Genomic DNA, 26,970 nt, shown 5'->3' on the forward strand with positions numbered 1-26,970 from the left:
AGCCGGCGTACAGCTTCCGGGTCATGTGGCCAGCATGACTAAGCCACTTCTGGCGAACCAGAGCAGCGCACGGAAACGCTGTTTACCTTCCTGCCAGAGTGGTACCTATTTATCTACTTGCACTTGACGTGCTTTCGAACTGCTAGGTTGGCAGGAGCAACGGGAGCTCACCCCGTCGCGGGGATTCGAAACACCGACCTTCTGATCAGCAAGCCCTAGGCTCTGTGGTTTAACCCACAGCGCCACCCACATCCCATGTGGATCTCAACATAACCCCAAGTGACTCAACAGGGCACCCCAGAACACACTCTGCTCAGCTATGGCACACACATTATGCAGCAGAGGGTGCCCTCAAGATATTGGAACTTGGAACTACAATTCTCATCACCCCTGACCATTGGCCATGCCGGCCGGGGCTGATGGGAGTTGCAGTCTGGAGGGACACCACCTCCCTTGGAATAGCGAGTAGATAGGTCGCAGAAGACAGGCTCTTCTTGATCTGCCCATCTCTAGACACCTCCCAGAATTCCCTGGCACCAAGTTTGAAAACCACCATAGCCCCAAACAAACACCATGGACCAAACAAACAGGAATGCAATATTGGGCGGCAGGGGACAACTCGAATAAAGTTCAGCTGCTTCAAGGCACTGAAGGATCAACCCAAATGAATCTGCAATAGAGGCAGAGAAAGAGAAAGCCAGACAGGGCATCCCCCCCTCGGCAGGGCCAAGTCGCATGACCATTACCAGTGTCTTGAGCGAAGGCCAACCCACCAGCCATCTGGGCTCCGGCCATCCTTCCTTCCCCCCACGGCATGGGCTTACGTTCACCCATTCATAAATCGACCAGCAGCCACCGAACCTCAACCACAAGGAAAGGCAACGTTGAGCAAAACCAGAGCCACCACTAACCCCCCCCCCCAAAAAAAACCCACAACCACCGACACCTACCTGTCCAGTGCAGTCTGAGGTGGCCTCATGTTCATGGCTTGCGGTCAAATCCAGCACACCAGGGGGCTCACCCTGGGTCTTTGGCTACCTGGGTGCGGGAGGTGGGGGGCGTCGTTTTCTTCCTGGCGAAAATGATTTCCGCTGCAAGTCTTCCTTCCCCCTCCCCAGGAAGAGAGAGACAAGAAGGGAAAAGTGATTTCTCCTCCTGCAGTCAAGAGGCTGGGTTCTGCCAGTCCATCACCTCCCGGGGTTTATATTCTCCAGGCATCGTCCCCCTTGCAGGACCTGGTTCTTCTTATTCTTTTTCCCTTTCTTCTTCTTGACGAATTAACTCTCCCACTCTATCTCCCCCCCAAAAAACTTTTTTCAAGGTTATGAACGGGATCGGAAGAGCCAACTGGAACAGAGGCAGAGATTCCCATCCAAATATTAAAGTCTTAACTGCAAAACACAGATCAAAACATCCTTATAATCCAGTTTTACCAGCTGTTCTTCTGTTTGCAGCGAGAGAGAGACACACTCACGACACAGACGGAATAAAATATCGGGCTTTTACGCTGCGGCCTTTTCTCTTTAAGTAGCAAAGGAAGAGAGAGGGAGATGAGACCAACTTATCCTCTCAAATCAGTTGCTTTTCTCTTTCCTGCGCTTCGGTTTCCTCGCTCCTCAGAATCTTGAAAAAATAAATTAAAAATGTGCAGTGCCAACGTCCAGTTCGATCATTTAAATAAAAAAAGGGGGTTCTTAATTATTTCTTGGGGGGAAACACAGGGGATATATATCTATGTATGTATATGTATACATATACACACACATATCCCATAACACAAAGCTGTCGTGCAGAGAGAGGGCAAGACAGAGAGGGGAATAAATTAAGTAAAGAAATGCACACACAAGCCCAGAATGTGGCACGGGGGAGGGGGTGCTGGAAGGGAGGGGAGGGAAAGGGGTGGGGAAGGGGAGCTTCGGGGTCCTTGTTGTGAAGAAGCCTCCTTGCAAAAAAAGAAAGGAAAAGGAAAATGTCCTCCGAAGTTGTTTTCTCCTCGCCTCCTCTCTACCTCTCGCCCAGCTTCCCTCGGAAGGGCAGCAGCCTCGTTTTGCAGCTCCTGAGACGCGGCTCCAGAAATGAATGAGCGAAGAAGGGACCCTCCATGGAAGAGGCGGGCGGGCGGGTCCCCTCTCCTCTCCTCCTTCTTCTTCGTTTTCCTCCTTTTTCCTTCTCCTCCTCCTCCTCAGTCCTCTGGATCTTTGCAGGGCAAGAGGAAGGACAAACACATCAGCCCGGAGAGGGGGGGAGGCGGCTGCAAGCGAAGCCCCCTCCTTGCACCAGCCACCATCTCTGCCTCTGCAGCAGCAGCGCCTCCTCTTTTTCCTACCCCTGGAGGGGGAATTCTCCCCCTGCCCTCTCGGTGCAATGGCCTAGAAACACCCCCCCCCTTTTGCAAGCCCTTCCTGCCTCCCGAGGGCTGTATTCTTACTACCACTACTTTAAAAACACAGCAAAAACACCACCCTTTGGCTGCGCTTCCTCCGGCGAGGTTTTTCCTCCCTTTTCTCCCCGGGAAGGCGAGGCCTAGTTGCAGACCTCCGAGCCCCAGCCTTTCCCAGCCCCGCTTCCCCACCCCTCTCGGGAGGAGGCAGCCCTGCCCAGCCTCCCCCCCCCCCCGGCCCCAAACAAGAGGGAGGGGCGGCAGGGAAGGAGGGAAGGAGGAAGGGGAGGAAGGAAGGAAGGAGGGCGCAGAGCGCAAAAGGGAAAGCAATGGGGGCGCAGCAGCAGCCAGGGCGCAGGCGACCTCTCCTCCCTCCCTCCCTCCCTGGGCTCCTTGCCTCTCCTTCCTCTTCCTCCTCCTCCTTCTTCTCCTTCTTTTCCTTCCAGCTCAAGGCTGCTGCTGCTGCAAGGGGGGGGGGCACGGACGGAAAGGCTCCCCGGCTTAAGCTTCGCCCTCCCTCCGTCTCCTTCCCAGCTAATCCCTCCCCTCTCTGGCTCCTTCTCCTCTCCTGCAGGAGGGGTCCTTCTGCAGCAGGTGGGAGGGGGGAGGAAGAGGAGGAGAGACCCCCCCTCATCATCATCATCATCAATAACAACATGAGGGTCAATGCAATGGCTTTTCTGTGCATGCACCGGGGAGCCTGTGGCGCTGCTTTTTGCAAAGCCTTCCATGGATTCTTAATTCGTGGGTTAATGATTAATCCTCCTCAATAGTCCCGGTCTCTTTCCTGCATCGTCATGAATGCTATTATTTATTGTGTTAACAGACACAGCTGTCAACTTTTCCCAAGGGAAATTCCCTTATCCCGGATAGGATTCCTCGCAAGGGGAAAGTGGACAGCTATGTTAATAGACCTGTAGATTTGGAAGAGGATCCAAGAGGCATCTAGTCCAACCCGCTCCTGCAGCGCAGGAAAATCCCACAGAAACAATCCCGGAGCCATAGCTGCCAACTTTGCCCTTTTCTTGCGAGGAATCCTATTCGGAATAAGGGGATTTCCCTTAGAAAAGGGGGAAAACGTTGACAGCTCTGTCCCGGACCCCGGCACTCGGAGTGCACTAAGGTCAACAACAACAACAACTGTTTTCGTTGTTGTCACTGCATTCATTAGGGATGGATCTGGCCTGATATCAGAACACAAGATCAGATTCCCAAATGTCAGGTGCTTTCCAAGAAGGGGAGGCAAGGGATGGCTGGCTGGACAAAGTGTCTGCCCTGGTACTATTATGTATAATAACTGGTTTATTATTATTATTATTATTATTATTATTATTATTATTATAGAATCATAGAGTTGGAAGAGACCACAAGGGCCATCGAGTCCAACCCCCTGCCAAGCAGGAAACACCATCAGAGCACTCGTGACATATGGTTGTCAAGCCTCTGCTTAAAGACCTCCAAAGAAGGAGACTCCACCACACTCCTTGGCAGCAAATTCCACTGTCGAACAGCTCTGACTGTCAGGAAGTTCTTCCTAATGTTTAGGTGGAATCTTCTTTCTTGTAGTTTGGATCCATTGCTCCGCGTCCGCTTCTCTGGAGCAGCAGAAAACAACCTTTCTCCCTCCTCTATGTGACATCCTTTTATATATTTGAACATGGCTATCATATCACCCCTTAACCTCTTCTCCAGGCTAAACATGCCCAGCTCCCTTAGCCGTTCCTCATAAGGCATCGTTTCCAGGCCTTTGACCATTTTTTAATTATATTATTATTATTATTATTATTATTATTATTATTATTATTAGCTGCCCTTCATTCACAGGTCCCAGGGCAGGTTACAACCATTTAAAATTCAGAACTGAAAACAGGTAAAACGGTCACAGTGATAGCCCTCAGTCCCTCTAGCTGTGTCTACTCAGAAGTAAGTCCCAACCAGTTCAGTGGAGAATGGTAAGCGGGGAATGTGATCGCAGCCTAATACCAGTGCATTTGGGGGGGGGCGATGACACATACCCTAAATATTTTGTGAATCTTCGTACTTTTGTCCATTTACTATATTTATTTTTCTCGATCTGAACTATAAAATGATGATTTTCTTGAGACAAACGAGAGCACCCCTAAACATTTTTTTAAAGAAAAAACATTTTTTAAAAGAAAAAAGCACTGCCTAATACTACAGTGGTACCTCGGGTTACAGATGCTTCAGGTTACAGACTCTGCTAACCCAGAAATAGTGCTTCAGGTTAAGAACTTTGCTTCAGGATGAGAACAGAAATCGGGCTCCGGCAGCAGCAGGAGGCCCCATTAGCTAAAGTGGTGCTTCAGGTTAAGAACAGTTTCAGGTTAAGAACGGACCTCTGGAACGAATTAAGTTCTTAACCCGAGGTACCACTGTATTACTCATGCATCACCACATATACATAGAGAAAAGTGCTTGATGGGACTGTTACATAGACATCTGCCTTTTTGTGACTCGTGCCACCTTTACAATTACTTCAATGATTTCACCTTGGACTCCTGCAATTTGGTAACCCTGGTAAAGCATCCGTAAATAAAACTGTATTATTACTATTTTTCCTATTGCTTCAAGGTTATCGCCTCAGTCTCCTGTTATTTTGTAAAGCATCCATAAATGAAATCATCTTATTCTTATTATTCCAAGTCCAGAGATCCATGGGCCAGAGCCCCGTTTCAAAAAAAAAGAAAGGTTCCCTGCCTTCATGAGCTTACAGTTTTGCTATGTGACAGGGAGGAGAAAACAGAGGGAAGAGTTTGAGGTGGATGAAATGTCCTTTATTCCTGTTATTTCGGCAGCCCTGTCAGTTTCCCTCCCCAATGAGGGGTGGTCTGGCTTGATCCCTTGCCCTCTGAGCATGCACAGAGTGCCTCTCCTGCCCATCTCTGCTCCGACCGCAGTGGCGTAGCGTGGAGGGTGCAGGGGGGGCCGGCCGCACCGGGCGCGACATCTGGGGGTTAGTGTTAGGGGGTGCAAATCCACGGGTTAGGGGGCGCAAATTACTTGCCTTGCCCCGGGCGCTGACAACCCACGCTACGCCACTGTCCGACCGGTTATATTATTGACCTGTGTTCATACATTTTCACCTGAATCCAGAGACTTCAGGGTCTCAGCATCATCCGCCACAACTCATTTTAACTTTTTGAAAGTCTTAAATGGTTATTCATTCTTCTTATTCGTAATTTATTTTTATTTTTTTTGTAAGCTGCTTTCAGGGTTTGGGGTTTGTTTTCGATCAAGCAGTGTATAAATCTTATGAAATAATAACACCATAAGAACAGGAATAATTCAGTTGACGCCTCATCCCCAAAAGATGAGCGCTGAGGTGGCTGAATTGAGGGGGTGGGCAAATATTCCTCACAGAGTGAGGGGAGAAACAGAGTTTTTGTCAAAAAAAAGTCACCCATTTACCTCTCCGGTATAGCATTATTCTTATTATATTGCATTTCTCACCCACCATGAGGTCAGGGAAGGGTGGGTCAAAACAGCTTTTAAAATACATTATTAGAATATTCAAGGGATTAGAGAAGACCCTAAAATATCTCTTATGGGGTGTCAAATGTCTGGGTAAGGGGGAAAAGTGGGTCTCTTCAGCAAGGCAGTTTCTGCCCCCCAGAAATGCCCCAATCCGTGTCCCAGCGTCATGGCCGGCCCCAAGACATTTTGGGTTGCCCGAGGCAAAGGAAAATATATCCCCCTCCCCCCAAAAAACCACCCCCAGCATTCCCTTCTACTCTTTTTTTTTTAATTTGCATTTTATTTATTTGTTAACATTCTTATATTACATCGGTAAACGTTGTCATATTACATTACAGGACTTACTATAATATGATTTCCAACATGTATACAAACATTATATACAAATGTTATATACCTAGAAAGAAAATGAAACAATCTAATTGTGATCTTTTCATTTCCTTGTGAACCGTTCGCCGCCTATTATTATTAATATTATATTTATTAATATTGTGACAGGGACACGAGGCGGCTTACAGCGGAAATAGAAACAGCTGAAAACATAAGGGAGGGTGACAAGCAATCAGGTTTTTTTTTTTTAAATTAAACAAATGTAGTGATGTGAGGTGAGAATATTCTCAAGAATGAAAATAATCTTGAGAATATACTCTGCTAGAAAATTCTCTGGGGAATATTCTCCACAAACTGTTACTTAAAGCCTATTTTTTAAATAAATGTCTTTCTTGTGACAATTTATCAGTTATAATTTAAATACGCTGTGTGTTGCCTTACTTATCTAAACAGATAGTAATTGGCATTTCTGATGTCGTGTAACTTGTCATACCTGATTATTTGTGTTTTATTTTCTGGAAATAAGAGCATTTGTTTTAAACTTTATATTGGTTTTATTAGTGTTGCACTGGAAATACTGTACCATGTAGATATGCTTATTAAAGAACATACTCATGTAGCGGACCTGAGGGTTTTTTTAAATATTCCTTTTACTTTAAAAGCTACATTTCATACATACACAACATAATTAGAATTCAAAGCTGATGGTAAATATACGGTTAGTGGCAGGCTTAATGATTGACGTGAGTCATTCATGTTGAATTTTCAAGTTTGGTGCAAAAAAAATCAAAGAATGTGAATTCAATGCATTGCCCCATTGAAGAAAAATATCTGTACAGTTTTTGGTTGCCATCTGAACAAGTTTACCCACGAATAAACATATATATTAACTAATTATATCACTTTCAATGCCTTAAAATTATATCGTTTTCAATGCATTAAAAGGAATATTCTCCTATTTTAAATGAAAATTCTCTAATATTCTCATTAAACGGGAGTATTCTCGAGAACATTCTCCAAAAGATTATTCTCGAGAATTTAGCATCACTAGTCCTGCCTGACCCCTCTGTGTCCGCTGCCTGAGGCAGTCACCTCACCCTGCTGCCTAATGGCTGGGCCGGCCGGACCGAAGGGAAGCCTTTCCTTTGCCCAATTCTCCCTGTTTTTCCATGAGGAGAATTCTCGAGGGACTTCCATTGTTCTTCTGCCCAATATCTTCTCTGGGTTGGTGGCATAGCTGTCAACGTTTCCCCTTTTTTAAGGGAAATCCCCTTATTCCGAATAGGATTCCTCGCAAGAAAAGGGAAAAGTTGACAGCTATGGTTGGTGGGGTTCACCCGTCAGTTTTTTTAAATGTGTGAGTTGCTAGGGGTGTAATTCTTTGGGTAAAGGACCACTTACAAAGGCCATCTCCAACTCCTCGGAAGATTCCACTAAAAATGTTTCCAAAAAAAGTTTACACATCACTTGGGAAGGCAGGCGAACTAATACCAGTGTACTAGAAGAAGCAAAGATCACCAGCGTTGAAGCAATGATTCTTCAACATCAACTTCGTTGGACTGGTCATGTTGTGCGGATGCCTGATGATCGTCTTCCAAAGCAACTCCTCTATACTCAACTTAAAAATGGAAAGCGTAATGCTGGTGGTCAACAAAAGAGGTTTAAAGACTCTCTCAAGGCAAATCTCAAACAATGTAGTATAAACACCGACAACTGGGAAACACTGGCCTGCAAGCGCTCCAGTTGGAGAACAGCCTTGACCAAAGGTGTCCTGGGCTTTGAAGACACTCGAACTCAGGACACAAAGGTGCTAAGAGGAAGGCACACTTGGCAAATCCACACCGTGATTGACTCCCACCTGGAAACCAATGTCCCCACTGTGGAAGGACGTGGGGATCCAGAATTGGCCTCCACAGTCACTTACGGACTCATTGTTAAAACCGTGTTTTAAACTACAACTCCCAGGATTCAGGGTGGGGGCGGGAGAGCTGTGGCAGTTTTGCTATTCATTTAAATTAAGTTTTTTACTCCACTCCTCAGATGAAAATGTTTCCGGAATGACATATGTACGATAAATACAAGCAAGGCTGGCAGTCTCTGACCGCAGGATTACAATCAAAGAGATGCGAAACAAAGGGGGAAAAGAGAAAAACAAGCAAATTCAGGTACCAGTTCCTAGAGTTACATAGCAGTTTTTATAGTGGCCAACTAGAATGGAAACAATTCAAAGAGCCTGGTTTATGCTGTAGTAGACCACTTTGCTACACTTTTATGGAAGTGCAGATGATAAATGATTCAGTTAAATAAATATATCAATCAATCAATAGCCACAGCTGAAGACAGTCCACATTCCCATTTTCTATAAATAATAAAAAATTAATAGGCATGCAACCAGTGGAACAAAGCAGCTCCTTTTAGTCATCTTGGACTGGACATTTGGGGATGAACCCAGCTGGGATTGCAGAGTGGCTGAGATCCCGCAAGGTAGGAGTGATGGTCCCCCATCTCTTTTGCACGCTGCTTTGCAGGCCTCACCTGCCAGGTGCTCGGGAGCAATGTTTGCAGTGACCCCATATGGTCACCAGGGGATGCTGATGTCCTTCTGCCCAACAGTCTAGTTGCTGTGATAGGTGACCAGCCTGAACCACCCCTCAGAAACTCCGAGGTAGCTATGGGAGAGCCGCCCCTCAGTTTTATAGGGGGCTACAAGGATAGCTGCTATCTTTCATAATCGGTTCTCAGTCGAAATGGAATTTTCACCCCCTTTTTTTCAGGCTGAGTATAAACAGCTACTTTTGTACTAGAGTATGTGTGGGAAAGGGACGCGGGTGGCGCTGTGAGTTAAACCACAGAGCCTAGGGCTTGCTGATCAGAAGGTCGGCGGTTCGAATCCCGGCGATGGGGTGAGCTCCCGTTGCTCAGTCTCTGCTCCTGCCAACCTAGCAGTTTGAAAGCACGCCAGTGCAAGTAGAAAAGTAGGTACTGCTCCGGTGGGAAGGTAAACGGCGTTTCCGTGCTCCGCTCTGGTTCGCCAGAAGCAGCTTAGTCATGCTGGCCATGTGACCAGGAAGCTGTACGCTGGCTCCCTCAGCCAGTAAAGCGAGATGAGCGCCACAACCCCAGAGTCGTCCACAAATGGACCTAATGGTCAGGCGTCCCTTTACCTTTACCTTTATGTGTGGGAACCTCTGGCCCCAGGGGCTAGGAATGTGGCCCTTTAAAACTCTCTCTCTGGCCCTACAAACTCTCCCCAGGATGCACCTCTCACTGTCCCTGCTTTGTACCCTCCTTGCGTGTTTTTGCCTGGCCTGAATTGTGACTCATAATGCCCCTTGAAAATAGATCATAAAGTTGGAATCGTTTGCCTGGATGGAGAAGAGAGGCGTAGGGTGTGTGAGGGTGTGTGTGGGTGTGGGTGGGTGTGTGGGCTGCAGCAAAGGTGTAAAATTTAAATGCATTGCCTCGCCCACTCTGGCTTCTGACCCCTCCCACTGTTGGCCCTTGGAAGGTGGCCCAGAATGGAATGCGGCCCTCAGGCTGAACACATTTCCCTGCCTGAAAGCAAAGGGACTGGGCCTTTGGTCTGGCATCCTGGAAGTTTTGCTGTCATGTTTGTGGCCTTTTCATGTCTATCTCCTATCTCTCGCTTTCTCTTGTGGCCTTGCCAATCACTGTCTTGTCTGTCAATTCATTCCTTACCCACCTTTGCAACAGACCAGACAGTAAAAGGCACCTTCACCTGCCCAGGTAAGACAGCAGCAGCCAGGATGCAGTGATGAGGCAATTTCTGCAAGAAGACAGCAAGTGCATCTCTTCTAAAAAACCCTACAGTATTAATAGCCACTCTGCCAAGGCAGAAAACACAGGTGCATCTCTCAGATGGTTTGTCCATCACTACCAGTATAAAATTTACGGCATGTAATGCCTTAAGAGAGAACATTATGAAAATGATTTATAGGTGGTACATGACCCCAATCAAGCTTGCAAAAATCTATCATACGCCCAATAATAAATGCTGGAAATGTAAGGAAACTGAAGGTACTTTCTACCACCTTTGGTGGACGTGCCCAAGGATCAAGGCCTTCTGGGAAATGATCTATAATGAAATCAAGAAGGTACTTAAGTGTACCTTTCATAAGAAACCAGAGGCCTTTCTCCTGGGCATGGTAGGCCAATTGGTGTCAAGGAAAGATAGGACGTTCTTTATGTATGCTACAACAGCAGCAAGAGTACTTTTAGCAAAGTATTGGAAGACACAAGAACTACCCACGCTGGAAGAGTGGCAGACGAAGGTGATAGACTATATGGGACTGGCTGAGATGACTGGCAGAATCCGTGACCAAGGAAAAGAGACGGTGGAAGAAGATTGGAAGAAATTTAAAATCTACCTTAAGAACTGTTGTAAAATTAATGAGTGCTAAAATGTTATGGGTAATGTAAAACAGAATTGCAGTGACAAATAATTGGGTAAGAGAAAAAGGATTAAAGAAAGTGAATTATAAGTAATTGAAATTAGGGGTTGCTGGAAAAGTTTAAAACAGGGATGCAGAAAAGGGAGGTATGGGGAAGTCGTTGAAATAAGGTTTAAGAAAAAGAGGTTATGAAATTATATGTGTTTGTATGTTTGTTTGTTTGTGTATTGTCAGTTGTGTTGTGTTTTGATATATGTTGGAAAATTAATAAAAAAATTTATTAAAAAAAAAAACAGATGGTTTGTCCATCTAGCTCAATATCGTCTACACAGAGACTGGCAGGAGTCTTCCCAGGGTTTCAGGTGGGGAATATTCCCAGTCCTACCTGGAGACTGGGGATTAAGCCCAGGGACAGAGGCTCTAACCACTGAGCGATGACCCTTCCCCAAAGGTAAGGCAGTCCTGTAGCTATGTTTTTTGGGGGGCCTCCTGCTTATTCTGCTGACTGGGGCCCACAAAATCCTACCCTGCTGGCATCAATAGGAATTAGGTGTAACTGAGATGAACCTGTCTTCTTCTCTGTTTACCCTCAGAGTCATTTTCTTGCCTTCCGCCTGTCTCTCAGATTTTAAACTGTAAGTTCCTGAGAGCAGGGAACTGTCTTCCTGTTGGTCTTCCATGAATATTATGCACATCAAGAGCTTTCGCTAGCATTCTCTTTCGTAATGTACAATTTATGTAAAATATATCAAAGAATAATTCCCACAAGTGAGTGGCCAAACAGAGAGAGGTTTAAGGTTCTTTAAGCTAAGTGTTCTGGTTTGCTCAGTTAAGCAGAGCAGGGATTTCAAATAGATGACCTATATATCTTTTGCAGTTTGCTGCAAGGAAATATAAATAACATGCAACACAGACACACAGTGGGCATTAGTTTACAGAAGGCTGGGTGGCCATCTGTCAGGGATTCTTTACCCATGATTCCTGCATTGCAGGGGATGGACTAGATGACCCTTGGGTGTAGTAGTAGTAGTAGTAGTAGTAGTAGTAATTTAATATTTGTCTCTCAGGCCACTCTGGGCTGCTTCCAACAAAGATTAAAAATACATTAAAATTGATATGTACTGAAGTTCTCACCCTGGTCCAGCAGGGGGATACTGTAGATAGTTTTCACTCAGGTCCACGTATGCAAATAAGGGATCGAAAGTGACGTTCAGTGATTGGATAGTTACAGAAAATGGTTACTGTTGCATTCTAGTGGAGCTCTATATAAGCAGGCTGGCTGAACCCTTCAGTTCAGTTCTGTTCTGGCCTGTGAATAAACAAGAGCTGTTTGAAGAACCGCTGTGTCGTCTGATATGTTCACCCACAACTTAACAAAAATGTCACACATTAAAAGCTTCCAACTCTGCAATTCTTTGGTTCTAGGAGGGAGGTATCCCTCAGCCCCCGCCCCCACCAGGGTCCCGTCATATTAGGGCAACTTAGCAACATTCTGGCTTGTGGATAAACAATCACAGAATCAGAACAGTGGAGTTGGGATGTACCTCCAAGGTCATCTAGGCCAGGCATCCCCAACCTGCGGATCTCCAGATGTTTTGGACTACAACTCCCATGATCCCTAGCTAACGGGACCAGTGGTCAGGGATGATGGGAATTGTAGTCCAAAACATCTGGAGGGCCGAAGGTTGGGGACGCCTGATCTAGTCCAACCCCCTGCGATGCAGGAATCACCATCCTACACATGGCAGGTGCTCCTATTCTGTTGGCAATTTAGCACCCAGAAAAGGTGTCAGGCTGGGGCCAATCAAATCAATCAATCAATCAATCAATCAACCTTTATTACGGTCCAGAGACCCAACACATCGTTACAAAGCAATGCACAATCAAATCAGGAATGAAAGGCCACCTCATGACGCCAGAATCAGGCCATCAGCTGGATCAGGAGTGTTCTCAGGTATTCTTTATTAAACATGCACGCATAGATACAGGCAGCTTTTAGCAAGGAGGAGTGAACTTTGGCTGGTCTATATGCAAACATTCTTGGTTTATTTCTGGGAGCTTTCAGACTTTGGTTTGCTGGGCAGAACTGCATCCCAGAGACACAGAGTCCTGTTTTGCGCCACGTGGTCATTCCATCGCACAAGTCTGCCCAGGCAAGCAGCTTCTCTTTGGTTTGGGGATCAGGAAATTCTGTGCTGCTGACTTTGCAAGGAAACGAGACCTGAAGCTATGACTGATTTGGAGCGGAGAAGCAGCAGTTCAGCTGTGTTGGCAGGAAGATGGAGGTTCTTCCACAAAGAAAGGAAGAGAAAGGAAGACCTTTGCTCAAACTTGAGGAGAGGGCATCGCCCAGTCAGGTTTCCCACCAGCCACTGGCCTAAAACCAGGGCCACCAGTGTTTGGGGCAGCTGCTGGCTGGAGGTTGCTGACTTGTGAGGAGCCGTGCAGACCTTTCCCTGCCACACGGGGACCCACAAACAGTTTGCCGCAGGACCTGGCCTCCACCAGTGCCATCTCAGCCTTGACCCCAAGGCAGGCCTCACCAAGGAGACGAGCGCCATGACGAACCTCCTGCTGCGTCTCTTCTTCCTCCCAAGATGACAGGGGAGAGTCAGGCAGCAACTCCAGCCCAGGAAAAGCTCCTCCTCCTGACTTCCTCGCGGGAGAGTCCATGGCCATCAGGAGATGTTGTGCTTTGGGGTTGGCCAGCTGGCTTGGGAACAGTGCTCTCTCCTCTAAGGGCATGCCAGGCTGGCCTCCCTGGTGGAAAAAGTGACTACTGGCAGCAGCAAAGCAAGGCGGATTGGAGAGGGGGTACTGCTGGGGTAGCCCTGGGCAGAGCTGCCGGCCAGGGTGGGGGGCAAATCCTGGGTGAGGGAGGGGTGTGGGGAAAGCGGCCAGAGGGCAGCATTTCTCTTGGGCTCGGAAGCAGCAGCAGGAGTTGAAGATGCAAGAAGGTGAGATGGACCCAAGACCTGGAGAGGAAGGAAGGAAGGAAGAAGAAGAGTTTGGATTTGATGTCCCGCTTTATCACTGTTGGGATACTGCCAGGAAGACGGGGGCATCAGGCAGGCATCAGGCAGGCCCCCATCCAGCTCCAGCCACCGGCCAGCAGCCGGTCTTCCTTAGAACAGCATCAAACAGCGACACGAGCCTCAGATACGTTTAGAGACCCGTGCACGCTCTGTCACCAGAGTGTGTAAATCATCAAACAGCAGATGAGTCGGACAGGGAAATGTGCAAGCACATTTACAGCTTTTATTCAGCATAGTTCAGGAACGAAGGAAAACATGTCTGCATCCCTTCGTCTCTGGCAAAACAGCAATATAGCAAAAGCAACATGCAACGGAAGTTCCCAGCAGACTGTGCTGGATGTAAACAGGCATGTGATACACAACAGTCAAGCCTGACCCTTCTAAGGTGGAATAGAACTACAGTGGTACCTCGGGCTAAGTACTTAATTCGTTCTGGAGGTCCGTTCTTAACCTGAAACTGTTCTTAACCTGAGGTACCGCTTTAGCTAATGGGGCCTCCCGCTGTTCTCATCCTAAAGCAAAGTTCTTAACCCGAGGTACTATTTCTGGGTTGGCAGAGTCTGTAACCTGAAGCGTCTGTAACCTGAAGTGTCTGTAACCCGAGGTACCACTGTATATCCTAACAATCACTCCCCTTCAGGAGTCTCAAAGCGGCTCACATTCTCCTTTCCCTTCCTCCCCCACAACAAACACTCTGTGAGGTGAGTGGGGCTGAGAGACTTCAGAGAAGTGTGACTGGCCCAAGGTCACCCAGCAGCTGCAGGTGGAGGAGCGGAGACGCGAACCCGGTTCCCCAGATTACGAGTCCACCGCTCTTAACCACTACACCACACTGGCTCCCACGGAAGGAAGGAAAGAAGGAAAGAAAAAGAAAACAAGAAAGGCACAGCCCCCAGAACAGTTAACAGCAAAAAAATGGCCAGTTACTTGGATGGCTTTAGAAGAATTGTAAAATGGCTTGGATGGCTTTAGAAGAATTGTAGAATTGGAAGAGACCCAAAGTGTCAACTAAAGAGGATTAGATCAAGCATGAAGGGCCAGGCCGTCATCGGCTACGAGCCACAATGGCTCTGTTCCACCTCTACTGTCAGAGGTGTCATGAGTTGCTGAATACCTGTGAGTTGCTGAATACGAGTCACAGGGAGGCAGGATGCTGCTCACGTCCAGCTTGCAGGCTTCCAAAGGCACCAGGCTGCCCATGATGAGAACAAGCTATTGGACTAGATGGGGCATTGGCCTGATCCAGCACTTGTCTTAAGTGAAAAGGCATCTCCAGGCTTTTTTAAATGACTTGTCTATTTGTAACATTATTCTAAGGGCTGCAAGCTTAAACTGATCTATCAACTAAAGTCTAGTTCCCCCAGTTAATCTGGTGGGAGGTAGTGCTGTTTGATTAATACAAGCACGTGCATTTGTGTATAGGGACCACAGCTCAGTAGCTGAGCATCTGCTTTGCCTGCATATTTAAATCAGCACTTTATTCAGAACCATGAGGACTAGAATCCTACTTCATTTTAAGGGGAACCACTGTATCTCAACAACAGAGCATTTGATTAACATGCAGAAGGTCCTAGGTTCGATCCCCAACATCTCCAGGTAAGGCTGAGAATGTCCCCTGCCTGAAACCTGCAGAATTACTGTGGCTTTATTGTTATTTTTTTTTTTAGTTGTGTTTTCCTGTAATTCTTGTACACAGCCCGCCTCCCACTCTACCCCATGATTTAGAAAGAGTGAAAAAAGATGCCAGCATCACTCAGTTTCCATGATGGAAAGGAGGTGGGACCAAAATGTGAGAAATTGTTGTTGCTTGTTTGTTTGTTTTAAAGAGATGTTTTGACCACAGCAGGGACACGGGTGGCACTGTGGGTTAAACCACAGAGCCTAGGACTTGCCGATCAGAAGGTCAGCGGTCCGAATCCCGGCGAAGGAGTGAGCTCCTGTTGCTCGGTCCCTGCTCCTGCCAACCTAGCAGTTCGAAAGCACGTCAAAGTGCAAGTAGATAAATAGGTACCACTCCACCGAGAAGGTAAACGGCGTTTCCGTGCGCTGCTCTGGTTTGCCAGAAGAGGCTTAGTCCTGCTGGCCACATGACCCAGAAGCTGTACGCCGGCTCCCTTGGCCCATAGAGCAAGATGAACGCCGCAACCCCAGAGTCGGCCACGACTGGACCAAATGGTCAGGGGTCCCTTTACCCTTGACCACAACAGGAAACTGAAGTTTGGAGGTGAAAGGGAAGGTGACTTAGCATGTCAGTGGCAAAGAGGGAAGTTCAAATTTATCCCCAATCCTTCCATGCTGGACTTCGTATAATTTCGACTGGTACGCTCTCCTGCCCATGGAAATGAGGCTGAAAGATCAAGCATAAACTGAGCCAGGAGAGGTTGGACCTGGCATCCATCGCTAGGGGGCGCAAGAAGACCACAAGTCCAGTCCAGGGCCACCGACTGGTCACTCACAGGTCTCGTTTGTTTGTGGTCCTTTCCTCACTGACCTACTGAAAGAGCCACATGAGGTCACCTTGGAACAACTGACCCGCCAGCTAACAATCTGCCAATCCAAGCCGGCTGTTCAGCCTCCAAAAATATAATTCACTCTGATTCACAGCAGCTGATCTGGCTGAAATGTTATGTTATCACAGCCATTTACAAATGCTTTCAGATTAAAAATTGGGGTTTTTTACACTACTCTTGTTGGATTAATATATATATAAATATCCATGACCAATTCTGCAATCTTTTCAGAAGGTTGTTTTTAACTGCCTGTAGAATTGCATTGTTTCAGTCATGATTTGTCTGCTGCCTTGGGCTCGTTTGGAGGAAGGGCGGGATAGAGATGAATTACTCAATTAATCTAATCTAATTAATGCCCCTGTCATCCTAAATAAATACTTTTAAAAAAACTGGACTTTCTTTTCCCTTTAAAAAAGCGACAACAATGCTTGATTGCTAAAAAAAACCCAACCAATCTCAAAGCAGTTTACAAAAACAATCATAGAATCGTAGAGTTGGAAGAGACCACAAGGGCCATCGAGTCCAACCCCCTACCAAGCAGGAAACACCATCAGAGCACTCCTAACATATGGTTGTCAAGCCTCTGCTTAAAGACCTCCAAAGAAGGAGACTCCACCACACTCCTTGGCAGCAAATTCCACTGTCGAACAGCTCTTACTGTCAGGAAGTTCTTCCTAATGTTTAGGTGGAATCTTCTTTCTTGTAGTTTGGATCCATTGCTCTGTGTCCGCTTCTCTGGAGCAGCAGAAAACAACCTTTCTCCCTCCTCTATGTGACATCCTTTTATATATTTGAACATGGCTATCATATCACCCCTTAACCTCCTCTTCTCCAGGCTAAACATGCCCAGCTCCCTTAGCCGTTCCTCATAAGGCATCGTTTCCAGGCCTTTGACCATTTTGGTTGCCCTCCTCTGGACACGTTCCAGTTTGTCAGTGTCCTTCTTGAACTGTGGTGCCCAGAACTGGACACAGTACTCCAGGTGAGGTCTGACCAGAGCAGAATACAGTGGCACTATTACTTCCCTTGATCTAGATGCTATACTCAATATAAAACAATAAAATTAATAAGAAAAACTATCAACAATTTAAGGTTTTCAAGAAGTTAAAGTAATAATAAACTAAAAACAGATTCTTTTGTTATTTAAAGTGGCGACTTTAGAATGTGCTGGAAAACAAAACAAAGCAAGTCCTTGCCTGGTACTAAAAACAATGACAAGGCTGGCACCAGGCGGGCCTCACCAGGGAGAGCATTCTGTAAATGGCGTTTGTATGTGAGTGGGCCACTACAGAGAAGGCCCTGCTCTCTCACCACCACCTTCTGGATTCAGGGTCCAGGTATCAGAGGGGACCCTGCCTTTGTAACACCCCGCACACTTACAAGGGCTGGTGGCCACCGCTCCCATCTTCTCCCTGGGGTCGTCGAGGTCAAGGGTCAGGTCATGGGCACACCTGTGGAAGGCCAGGTGGTCAGGGCAGGTCCTTCGGCCAAACATCATATTCTGTAAGAGCTGGGAAGGAAAGAGGGAAGGGCCGCAGGACAGTTTTTAAAGGGATCGCCAAGTAGTTTTTATTTTAAAATGGATACAGACCACCTCTTATTCAAAAAATGCATTTCAGGGTGGTGTAGAAAGAAATTCAACATTTTTAAAAAAACAAATCACAAGTCAGTGCAACAATACAATATTGGAGGGATTTAAAAACAAACAAATAAATAAACTTTAAATTGAGCCGGTGTGGTGGTTAGAGTGTCAGATTGGGAACAGATACAGCAGGGTTCAAATCCCTTCTTGGCATTGAAACCCGCTAGCTGACATGGGCCAGTCACTGCCTCTCAGCCTAACTGTGTAACTGTGCCCCTGAAGGACCAGGTGCGCAGCCTGGGAGTCATTCTGGACTCACAGCTGTCCATGGAGGCGCAGGTCAATTCTGTGTCCAGGGCAGCTGTCTCCCAGCTCCACCTGGTACGCAGGATGAGACTCTCCCTGTCCGCAGACTGTCTCGCCAGAGTGGTACATGCCCTGGTTATCTCTTGCTTGGACTGCTGCAATGCGCTCTACGTGGGGCTACCTTTGAAGGTGACCCGGAAACTACAACTAATCCAGAATGTGGCAGCAAGACTGGTGACTGGGAGCCACATAACACCAGTCTTGAAAGACCTACATTGGCTCCCAGGATGTTTCCAAGCACAATTCAAAGTGTTGGTGCTGACCTTGAAAGCCCTAAACAGCCTTGGTCCAGTATACCTGAAGGAGCAACTCCACCCCCATCGTTCTGCCCGGACACTGAGGTCCAGCTCCGAGAGCCTTCTGGTGGTTCCCTCACTGCAAAAAGTGAGGTTACAGGGAACCAGGCAGAGGGCCTTCTTGGTGGTGGCGCCCTCCCTGTGGAACGCCCTCCCACCAGATGTCAAAGAGAACAAAATCTACCGAACTTTTAGAAGACATCTAAAGGCAGCCCTGTTTAGGGAAGCTTTTCATGTTTAATAGGTTATTGTATTTTAGTGTTCTGTTGGAAGCCGCCTGGAGTGGCTGGGGAAACCCAGGCAGATGGGCGGGGTATAAATAATAAATTATTATTATAGTATTATTATTAACCTGCCTCGCAAGGTTGTCATGGGGATTAAATGGGCGGAGGGGGAACCACATACACCACCTTGAGCTCCTCATGTGGGAAAGGTGGGATCTAAATGCAATAAATAAAGCAATAATATGAATTAAAATACCATCATCATCTGAAATTGATGGGGCACATAGAAAGGTTTGCGCCTGTTGCTGAAAAGGACGCAGTAGGTGTTGCCTAGGTGCAGCACTAGGTGTAGCCTTGGTAGTGTATGTGGAGGGGGCAGTAGGCAGCCGGGGCACCACCACAGAGAAGGCCCCGCTCTCTTCTTATGTACCTACATGACAAACTTCTGCCGAAGGGCCACCTAAGGGTGCTGAGGGCTCCTACCGTGCAGCTTGTGTAGAGGAATAGTGTGGCTTTCAAGGCCCCTCTAGGCATCCTTACTTTGCACCTACAACGGAGGGGCCCTGGGGTTGTGCCCCACAGAGGACCTTAAGGTCCATAAAGAGCACCACCCTAGTGGTCCCGGGCCCTAAGGAAGTCAGATGAGCCTCAACCAGAGCCAGGGCCTTCTCAGTGATGGCTCCAGCCTGGTGGAACGCTCTGCCTCATGAGACCAGGGCCCTGCAGGATCTGATTTCTTTCCGCAGGACCGGCAAGACAGAGCTGTTCCGCCTGGACTTTGGCTTGGAATCAACTTGATCCCCTCCCCCTCTTTCCTTTCTCCTTCTGTGATGGAACCCCTATCTGGGGACTTCCCTGGCTTTTTTCTGGCCCATGTAGGACCAGTCTGGATAGTTAGCCTTGGTGAAGACTTGACGTTTTCATCCCCAAAAAAGTTTTTGATTTGAGTTTCTACTGAAATGAGGCTGCATTTTAATGTTGTACTTAATCTTGTTTTTAAGTTGTATTTTAATCAATTGTTTTTACCTGGTGTTAGCTGCCCTGAGCCCGGTCTTGGTTTGGGAGGGCGGGGTATAAATAAAATTTATTATTGCTATTGTTATTGTTATTGTTATTTGTAGGGATGATTGCTGGGCCCAGGGCGCACTCCCCACCCGCAGGCAGACTCAGCCTGCCTGCACGCATGACCTTGGGGTGTGGGGCACACTCCCCCTCGCAGACAAAGCCACAGCTGTCTGAACATCATGCCCTCTGTCTAACCTTTTGCCGTCTCAGTAGCCTGCGGTGTCCTGTCTGTGACCTTTGTCTCTGAGACCTTTTGTCTCCTTCGTCATACACTGTGCAAGGGGGAAATGACGCGGTGGAAACAGGTGCCAAAATAACTTTGTACCACCCCACAATCTTGGGACTGGAAGATGTGTAAAGGTCACAGCCCAAAATGTATCTGCCTGGTTTGCATATTTGTGTCAATAAAAGGAGCCTCCACAGAGCTGGCCGGCAGCTTACTTGCAGCTCACCTGTGTGCAGCTCACCTGCTTTATCAACTCCTGCCTCCTGTCCCTCACTTCAATTATTATTAGTAGTATTAGTATTAGTATTATTTAACATGGAATGCATTTCGGTGGAGGATAAGGCTCTCAGTGTATTCCACACAGCTGCTAGAGCCCACCTCTGTCTGCGCACTGAGACTCCCGCCGCCACGAGGCCGGTACATCCTGGCCGCCCCCATCCACATCGGCCGAGAAGGAGGCTGGACGCCCCACAGCGGGTAGTTGATGAAGATCAGCTTGCTGAAGTTGAACCTGTAGGTGAACCTCTTGCCTTTCGTCTTGTGGAGGATCCGCTTGTTGTAATAATACCTGCGAAGAAGGAGGAGAAAGGAGAACCGACGTAAGAAAGTAAGAAGAGCCCGGCTGCTGGATCAGAACCTTCTTCTCACAGTGGCCAGCCAGAAGCCGCAATGGGAGACCTCAGAAGAGGGTTAGATAATCGCCCGGGAACAAAGCAGACAGAGAAAAAGACGAGCAAATTGTCCTGGAAACTCACATGCTTCAAGAAAGCCCACCCAACGCTACCTAACCAGCCACTACAGGTGAGTGAGTAACCTGAGGTGAGCCAATGGCCACTGCCACCTGGGATTTGTTGTCATCAATGGGCAACAGCCACCATGCACTTTGCTGGAAATCAAGCATCATCACCATCATTAATAATCACTTGTTTGCCATCCAAAAAGGTAAAGGGACCCCTGACCATTAGGTTCAGTCGTGGCCGACTCTGGGGTTGCAGCGCTCATCTCGCTTTACTGGCCGAGGGAGCCGGTGTACAGCTTCCGGGTCATGTGGCCAGCAGGACTAAGCCGCTTCTGGCGAACCAGAGCAGTGCACGGAAACGCAGTTTACCTTCCCGCTGGAGTGGTACCTATTTATCTACTTGCACTTTGACGTGCTTTTGAACTGCTAGGTGGGCAGGAGCAGGGACCGAGCAACAGGAGCTCAACCCGTCGCGGGGATTCGAAGCAACTTGCAAATAAAAAATGAGGAATGGTTGTGGCCGTTGGGTCTGTTTAGCCTGGAGAAGAGAAGACTGACAGGTGACAGGATAGCCATCTTAAAACACCTGACACGGGGAAGATGGAGCAAGCTTGTTCCTGCTTCTCCAGAGGGGAGGAGCCCAAGAAAGGAGATTCAAATGGCAAGAAACATCAGGAAGAACTTTCTGGCGGCAAGAGCCATCCCACAGCGGAATGCGCTCTCTTGGAACCTGTTGGCAAGTTTTTAAGCAGAGGTTGAGTGGCCTCAGCCTTCTTTGGCTGCGATTCCTGCATTGCAGGGGGCTGGACTAGATGGCCTTTGAGGTCCCCCCAACACCACCGTTCCGTTATTCTATATCCAATTCCCATCAAATCCAAGATGGCAACACCCAAAAGGCTCACAGAAGAAACAGCTCCTCCTGCTCTAACCCACCCTAGGAACATGGTTGTCGGACGCGGTGTATATAAAGCGCCCTAATGGGAACAGGGGATGTGTGTGGCGCTGTGGATGAAACCATAGAGCCTAGGACTTGCCTGATCGGAAGGTCGGTGGTTCGAATCCCCGTGACAGGGTGAGCTCCCGTTGCTCGGTCCCTGCTCCTGCCAACCTAGCAGTTCGAAAGCACATCAAAGTGCAAGTAGATAAATAGGTACCGCTCTGGCGGCGGGAAGGTAAACGGTGTTTCCGTGCGCTGCTCTGGTTCGCCAGAAGTGGCTTAGTCCTGCTGGCCACATGACCCGGAAGCTGTACTCTGGCTCCCTTGGCCAATAAAGCGAGATGAGCGCCACAACCCCAGAGTCAGCCACGACTGGACCTAATGGTCAGGGGTCCCTTTACCTTACCTTTAACTAGCTCCTATATAATGTTTCTCACGGGACGCGGGTGGCGCTGTGGTCTAAACCACAGAGCCTAGGACTTGCCGATCAGAAGGTCGGCGGTTCGAATCCCCATGATGGGGTGAGCTCCCGTTGCCCGGTCCCTTCTCCTGCCCACCTAGCAGTTCGAAAGCACGTCAGAGTGCAAGTAGATAAATAGGTACCGCTCCGGCGGGAAGGTAAAGGGCGTTTCCGTGCGCTGCTCTGGTTCGCCAGAAGCGGCTTAGTCATGCTGGCCACATGACCCGGAAGCTGTACGCCGGCTCCCTCGGCCAGTAAAGCGAGATGAGCGCTGCAACCCCAGAGTCAGTCACGACTGGACCTAATGGTCAGGGGTCCCTTTACCTTTTAATGAGAACAGGATGCATTGCAAAGACCTGTGTTGGCTGCTCCCCTCACCTGAGGGCCCGGCTGAGCTTGTCGTAGTTCATCTGGGGCTTGCACTTCCTCCGGCCCCACAGCCGCGCCACCTCGTCGGGGTCCTTGATGACAAACTCCCCGTACTCCCCCTGCTGCCAGGCGATGACGTGCCGGAACTCCTCCTTCTGCAACAGCTCCAGGATGAAGTGCCAGAGCTGGATCTGGCGGGAGCCCGGGCTGGATTCAGCCTTGTAGGCCCAGTCCGGGAAAGCCAAACCTGGACACAAAGCAGAGGGGAAAACAGCAAGGAAAGCTCTTGGACAGACTTTGGGCTGCCAGCCTCTCCCCCTCTTGCTCCACCCCAGAGCTGAGACATCCCCCTTGGGATGCCGCACTGCGTGAGCCCCTTCCTCATCCCACCCAACCCTCACCTGAGATCCAGTAGGAGCTGGGGAGAGAAGGGACCCCCTCAGGGATGCAGCCACAGTGCATCTTACCGACCTGTCAAGGGGCAAAAGAAAATATGTCACCCAGCATTAGGACAAGGAGAAGCACCAAAACACATTCCATTTATTATTATTATTTTGGCAGCAAACTTCACAAAATGAACTAGGACGATCAAAGGGATAGAGTAGTTCCTCTATGAAAGAAGGCTGCTGCACAACATTAGGAAGAACGTTATGCCGGTAAGAGCTGCTCAACAGTGGTGGACTCCCCTCCATTGAATATTTTTAAACAGAAGTTGGCTGGCCATCTGCCAGGGATTCTTTAGCTATTGTTAAGTTGTGGGTGAACATATCAGACGACACAGCGATTCTTCAAACAGCTCTTGTTTATTCACAGGCCAGAACAGAACAGGGCTGAAGGGTTCAGCCAACCTGCTTATATAGAGCTCCACTACAAAGCAACAGTAACAACTTTCTGTAACTATCCAATCACTGAACGTCACTTTCAATTCCTTATTTGCATATGCGGACCTGAGTGAAAACTATCTACAGCATCACCCTGCTGGCCCAGGGTGAGAACTTCAGTACATAACAGCTATGATTCCTGAATTGCAGGAGGTTGGACTAAATGGCCCTTCTGGTCCCTTTGTTGTTGTTTAGTCGTTTAGTTGGGTCCAACTCTTCTACAATTCTATGATTCTATAACACTAGAATTTGTGGACATCCAGTGACGCTCATTCCTGCAGGAGATAGTGATAGTCAGCAAAAAGAAGTTTAGACAAATTCATGGAAGAAGAGAGAGCTATCGGTGGCTAATGAGCCCAGTTTTTTAAACCAGGAAGGGCGGGGTATAAATAAATTATTATTATTATTATTATTATTATTATTATTATTATTATTATTATTGCCACAATGGCTATATTCTGCCTCATGTTACGTCCGCTTCATGTTACGTTCTTTCAGGTTATGTCCTGCTGCAACCCAGAGGTACCGGGAAGGGTTTCTTCCGGGTTTCGCCGCTTGTGCATGCGCAGAAGCGCAAAATGACATCACGCGCATGCGCAGAAGCGGCGAATCGCAGATGCACCACTGCAGGTTGCGTTCTTTTCATGTTGCGAAAGGGCCTCCAGAACTGATCCCGTTCGCAACCAGAGGTACCACTGTAGCTGGAAAACCACAGGCGGGGAGAACGCTCTTGTGCTCAGGTGCTGCTTGAAGGTTTCCTAAAAGAGGCCTCTGGCTGGCTACTGTGAGAAGAGGATGCTGGACTAGAGGGGTCCCCAGCAGGCTCATATTACCTTTTTCCTGGGCCTGCTCATGGGGGCCCTGCATTCAGGAGGCCGGCCAAGTTCTTCCTCTCTACTAAGTTTTTCTTGTAACTGCCTTAGAGACAGCTAAAAGGAAAATGGAAGTGGACAAATGATTTCACAGCGGAATTCCCCACACCGCGCTGTGTGTGTGTGAGAGAGTTTTTCACCAGTGTAAGGAAAGAGCTACCAAGTGTCAGCCCAAACTGCAGTAAAATTTCAGAGTACAGTAGTTTATGGGAAACCGTTTTGCCTGAACCGTTGGTGAAACTGGGCGAGATTTCACCAACGGAGGGAGATGGCTGTTATTTGGCAAAAGCCAGCGTGAGACATGAAGTTTGCTGTTGGGATTTTGAGGAACCTCATGCTGGTTGCGGAGGGGTCTCAGCCACCAAATCAGTGCCTAGGCTCAAGTCTGGAGGACCGGGAAAACGCCAGAGATGCAAGCCTTAGTCCCGCAACATCCAGAGGGCAACACATCCCCGACAATCAGCAAGAGGGGCGAAAAGACAAGTACTGTGTAAGTTTCCAAGGCTTTCATTTGTGTACTTCCTCCAGAAGCCCCTCTAGGGCAGGGAGATTAAAAAAAGCGCTGCGTGTTCAAGCGACACATCACCCTGGATTGGGGCCCACAGTGTAACTTGCAAGGAATTCTGTTCCCCATGAAGCTGGCCTGGCAATATCCCCACAACAGCCAAGCCACAAAGCCCAACAGCAATGGGCCACGATCCTCTGGGACATGACGAGGAACCCTCCAGCACACACCTCTTGGGAAGCGTGGCAGCTTTGCCCATGCCTAAAAATATTCCTGCTGTTAAGGTAGAAGAAGGATGGAGGGGAAGTTTGGCTTGGCTGATGTTTTCATGTGATGGTGATCATGTTGATTATTTATCTGGGTGTGAATCTTCGTGAGTCACTTACATCTTCCGAAAGCAAGACATGAAAGAAACACAAACAAATCAACCACAGCTATCCTTAAAAAATTCACACTTCTCTGAATTTTGCAGCGCTGTTCTCCAACCCCCCAAAATCTGCACAAATATACGTATGTACAATGGAGAAGAAAGCATGAACAAAAACATGTGTGTGCATGCAAAATCAGCATACCAAAATTGGGGGAATCACTTGCTAAAAGGTATATCTTTTTTAAATAATGTGCACTAAAGCAACAAGGGCATTCTTATTGAGATACCTTTTTTAAAAAAACAACAACAACGCAGTTGTGATTAAATGCGGCAAACTGAATTTAAGATTATAAAGATGATAGTACAGTGGTACGTCGGGTTACATACGCTTCAGGTTACATACGCTTCAGGTTACAGACTCCGCTAACCCAGAAATAGTGCTTCAGGTTAAGAACTTTGCTTCAGGATGAGAACAGAAATTGTGCTCCGGCGGCATGGCGGCAGCAGGAGGCCCCGTTAGCTAAAGTGGTGCTTCAGGTTAAGAACAGTTTCAGGTTAAGAACGGACCTCCGGAACGAATTAAGTACGTAACCAGAGGTACCACTGTCTACAAAATGGGAAGATTTGTCCATCCCTCAGACTAACCCTGCAATGTAGGGCAACAGTGGTACCCTGGGAGTGGCATTCTCAGTCCTTGCAAAAGGAAGGAGGAATCTCCAGATCTGGTTCAGGAGAGACGCCAGTGTTAGGAGGGACCTCTGTGATCTTAGGAGAACATATCAGCCTGCCTTGCTGCTCCCTCTTGCCAAGGGGGTTCCTGAGCCCCGTCTGCCCAGCGGACTATTTCACAGTGGGACGGAACAAGCTTGCTTTCCCCTGCTCCAAAAGCTAGAACCCAAACCAATGGACTCAAGTCAGAAGAGAGGAGATTCTTAGGACAGAACTTTCTTCATGTATGCAACAACAGCAGCAAGAATACTTATTGCAAAGTATTGGAAGACACAAGATCTACCCACCCTGGAAGAGTGGCAGATGAAGATGATGGACTATATGGAATTGGCGGAAATGACTGGCAGAATCCGAGACCAGGGAGAAGAGTTGGTGGAAGAAGACTAGAAGAAATTTAAAGACTATCTTCAGAAATATTGTAAAATTAATGAATGTTAAAATTATGTTCGGATTGGCAATAAGTGGTATTCAGCAACAAAAGTTAATAAGAATATGCAAAAATGAATTGATAAATGGATGAAAATATAGAGTTATAATATGTTATGATTTAGAGTTAAGATAAATGAAAGAGGGTAAGGATTTGCTGAATTGATTATGTAAATGGGAATGCAAAAAGGGGAGGTGTGAGGAGGTCAAGGAAACAAGCAAATATCAAAAAATGGATTTGTTTTTTGTATTTTCCTTTTTTTCTTCTTTATGTATTTTTGTATTTTTATTTGCTTTTTTTATTCTGTAAATCTCTGTTTTTTGTAAAACCCTAATAAATATCTTAAAAAAAAAAAAAAACAGAAGAGAGGAGATTCAGACGAACCACCAGGAAGAACCTTCCCAGGGTTAAGAGCCGTTCAGCAGTGCAACGGCCTCCCTCGGGAAGTCGTGGGCTCTCCTTCCACGGAGTTTTCTCAGCAGAGGATGGTGGCCACCTGTCTTGGATGCTTTAGCTGAGATCCCTGCATTGCACGGGGTTGGAATAGATGACCACCAGAGGTCCCTTGCGACTCTATGATTCTGTGAGAGAGAAGTGCCCTATGGGGGATATGGGCGTGGGAAGGGGTCGCATCCTGCACACTTGGTCCCCTTCTCACTTACCGTGTCCTGAGAGCTCTGGCCAGCCAGAAACCACAGCGAGGAGAAACAGAGGCCACCGTCCTCCGCATGTGAGGGTTTGGGGACAACCCACCTCCGTA

The 26,970-nt window shown here is 47.7% G+C and overlaps 4 protein-coding genes across 9 annotated transcripts in view; 2 read left to right on the forward strand and 2 right to left on the reverse strand.

The window, feature by feature from the left end:
* Window positions 1-1,270, reverse strand: part of ARHGEF11 (Rho guanine nucleotide exchange factor 11) — a 62,374-nt gene extending 61,104 nt beyond the window's left edge. For 5 of the 6 annotated variants that reach the window (XM_083590936.1, XM_083590935.1, XM_083590937.1 and 2 more), the window contains exon 1: window positions 951-1,270. In XM_083590936.1, coding sequence (XP_083447062.1) covers window positions 951-985 — 35 coding nt within the window. In that variant the 5' untranslated portion in view covers window positions 986-1,270. Of the gene's footprint in view, window positions 1-773; window positions 879-950 lie in introns of those variants that run through there. The other variant, XM_083590938.1, reaches the window with a different exon arrangement.
* Window positions 1-26,970, forward strand: part of LOC310751719 (uncharacterized protein) — a 950,206-nt gene that overhangs the window by 488,453 nt on the left and 434,783 nt on the right. The gene's annotated exons all lie outside the window — the stretch shown is intronic.
* On the reverse strand, window positions 12,612-24,943 carry LOC310750929 (ETS translocation variant 3-like protein; the record flags this gene model as incomplete). The annotated part of the gene is made up of 5 exons (XM_083589326.1): window positions 12,612-13,592; window positions 17,543-17,672; window positions 20,300-20,489; window positions 22,436-22,897; window positions 24,915-24,943. 5 exons carry the CDS (start codon window positions 24,941-24,943, stop codon window positions 12,943-12,945), a joined length of 1,461 nt encoding a protein of 486 aa, XP_083445452.1. The 3' UTR covers window positions 12,612-12,942.
* The window catches only part of MRPL24 (mitochondrial ribosomal protein L24), a 64,534-nt gene continuing 54,191 nt past the window's right edge, over window positions 16,628-26,970 (forward strand). Inside the window, exon 1 of the mRNA XM_083591584.1 lies at window positions 16,628-17,144. The gene's annotated coding sequence lies outside the window, so the exon portion shown is untranslated. The remainder of the gene's footprint in view (window positions 17,145-26,970) is intronic.

The sequence above is a fragment of the Podarcis filfolensis genome (assembly GCF_964270895.1).
Source record: "Podarcis filfolensis genome assembly, chromosome: 16".
Classification (NCBI taxonomy): domain Eukaryota; kingdom Metazoa; phylum Chordata; class Lepidosauria; order Squamata; family Lacertidae; genus Podarcis; species Podarcis filfolensis.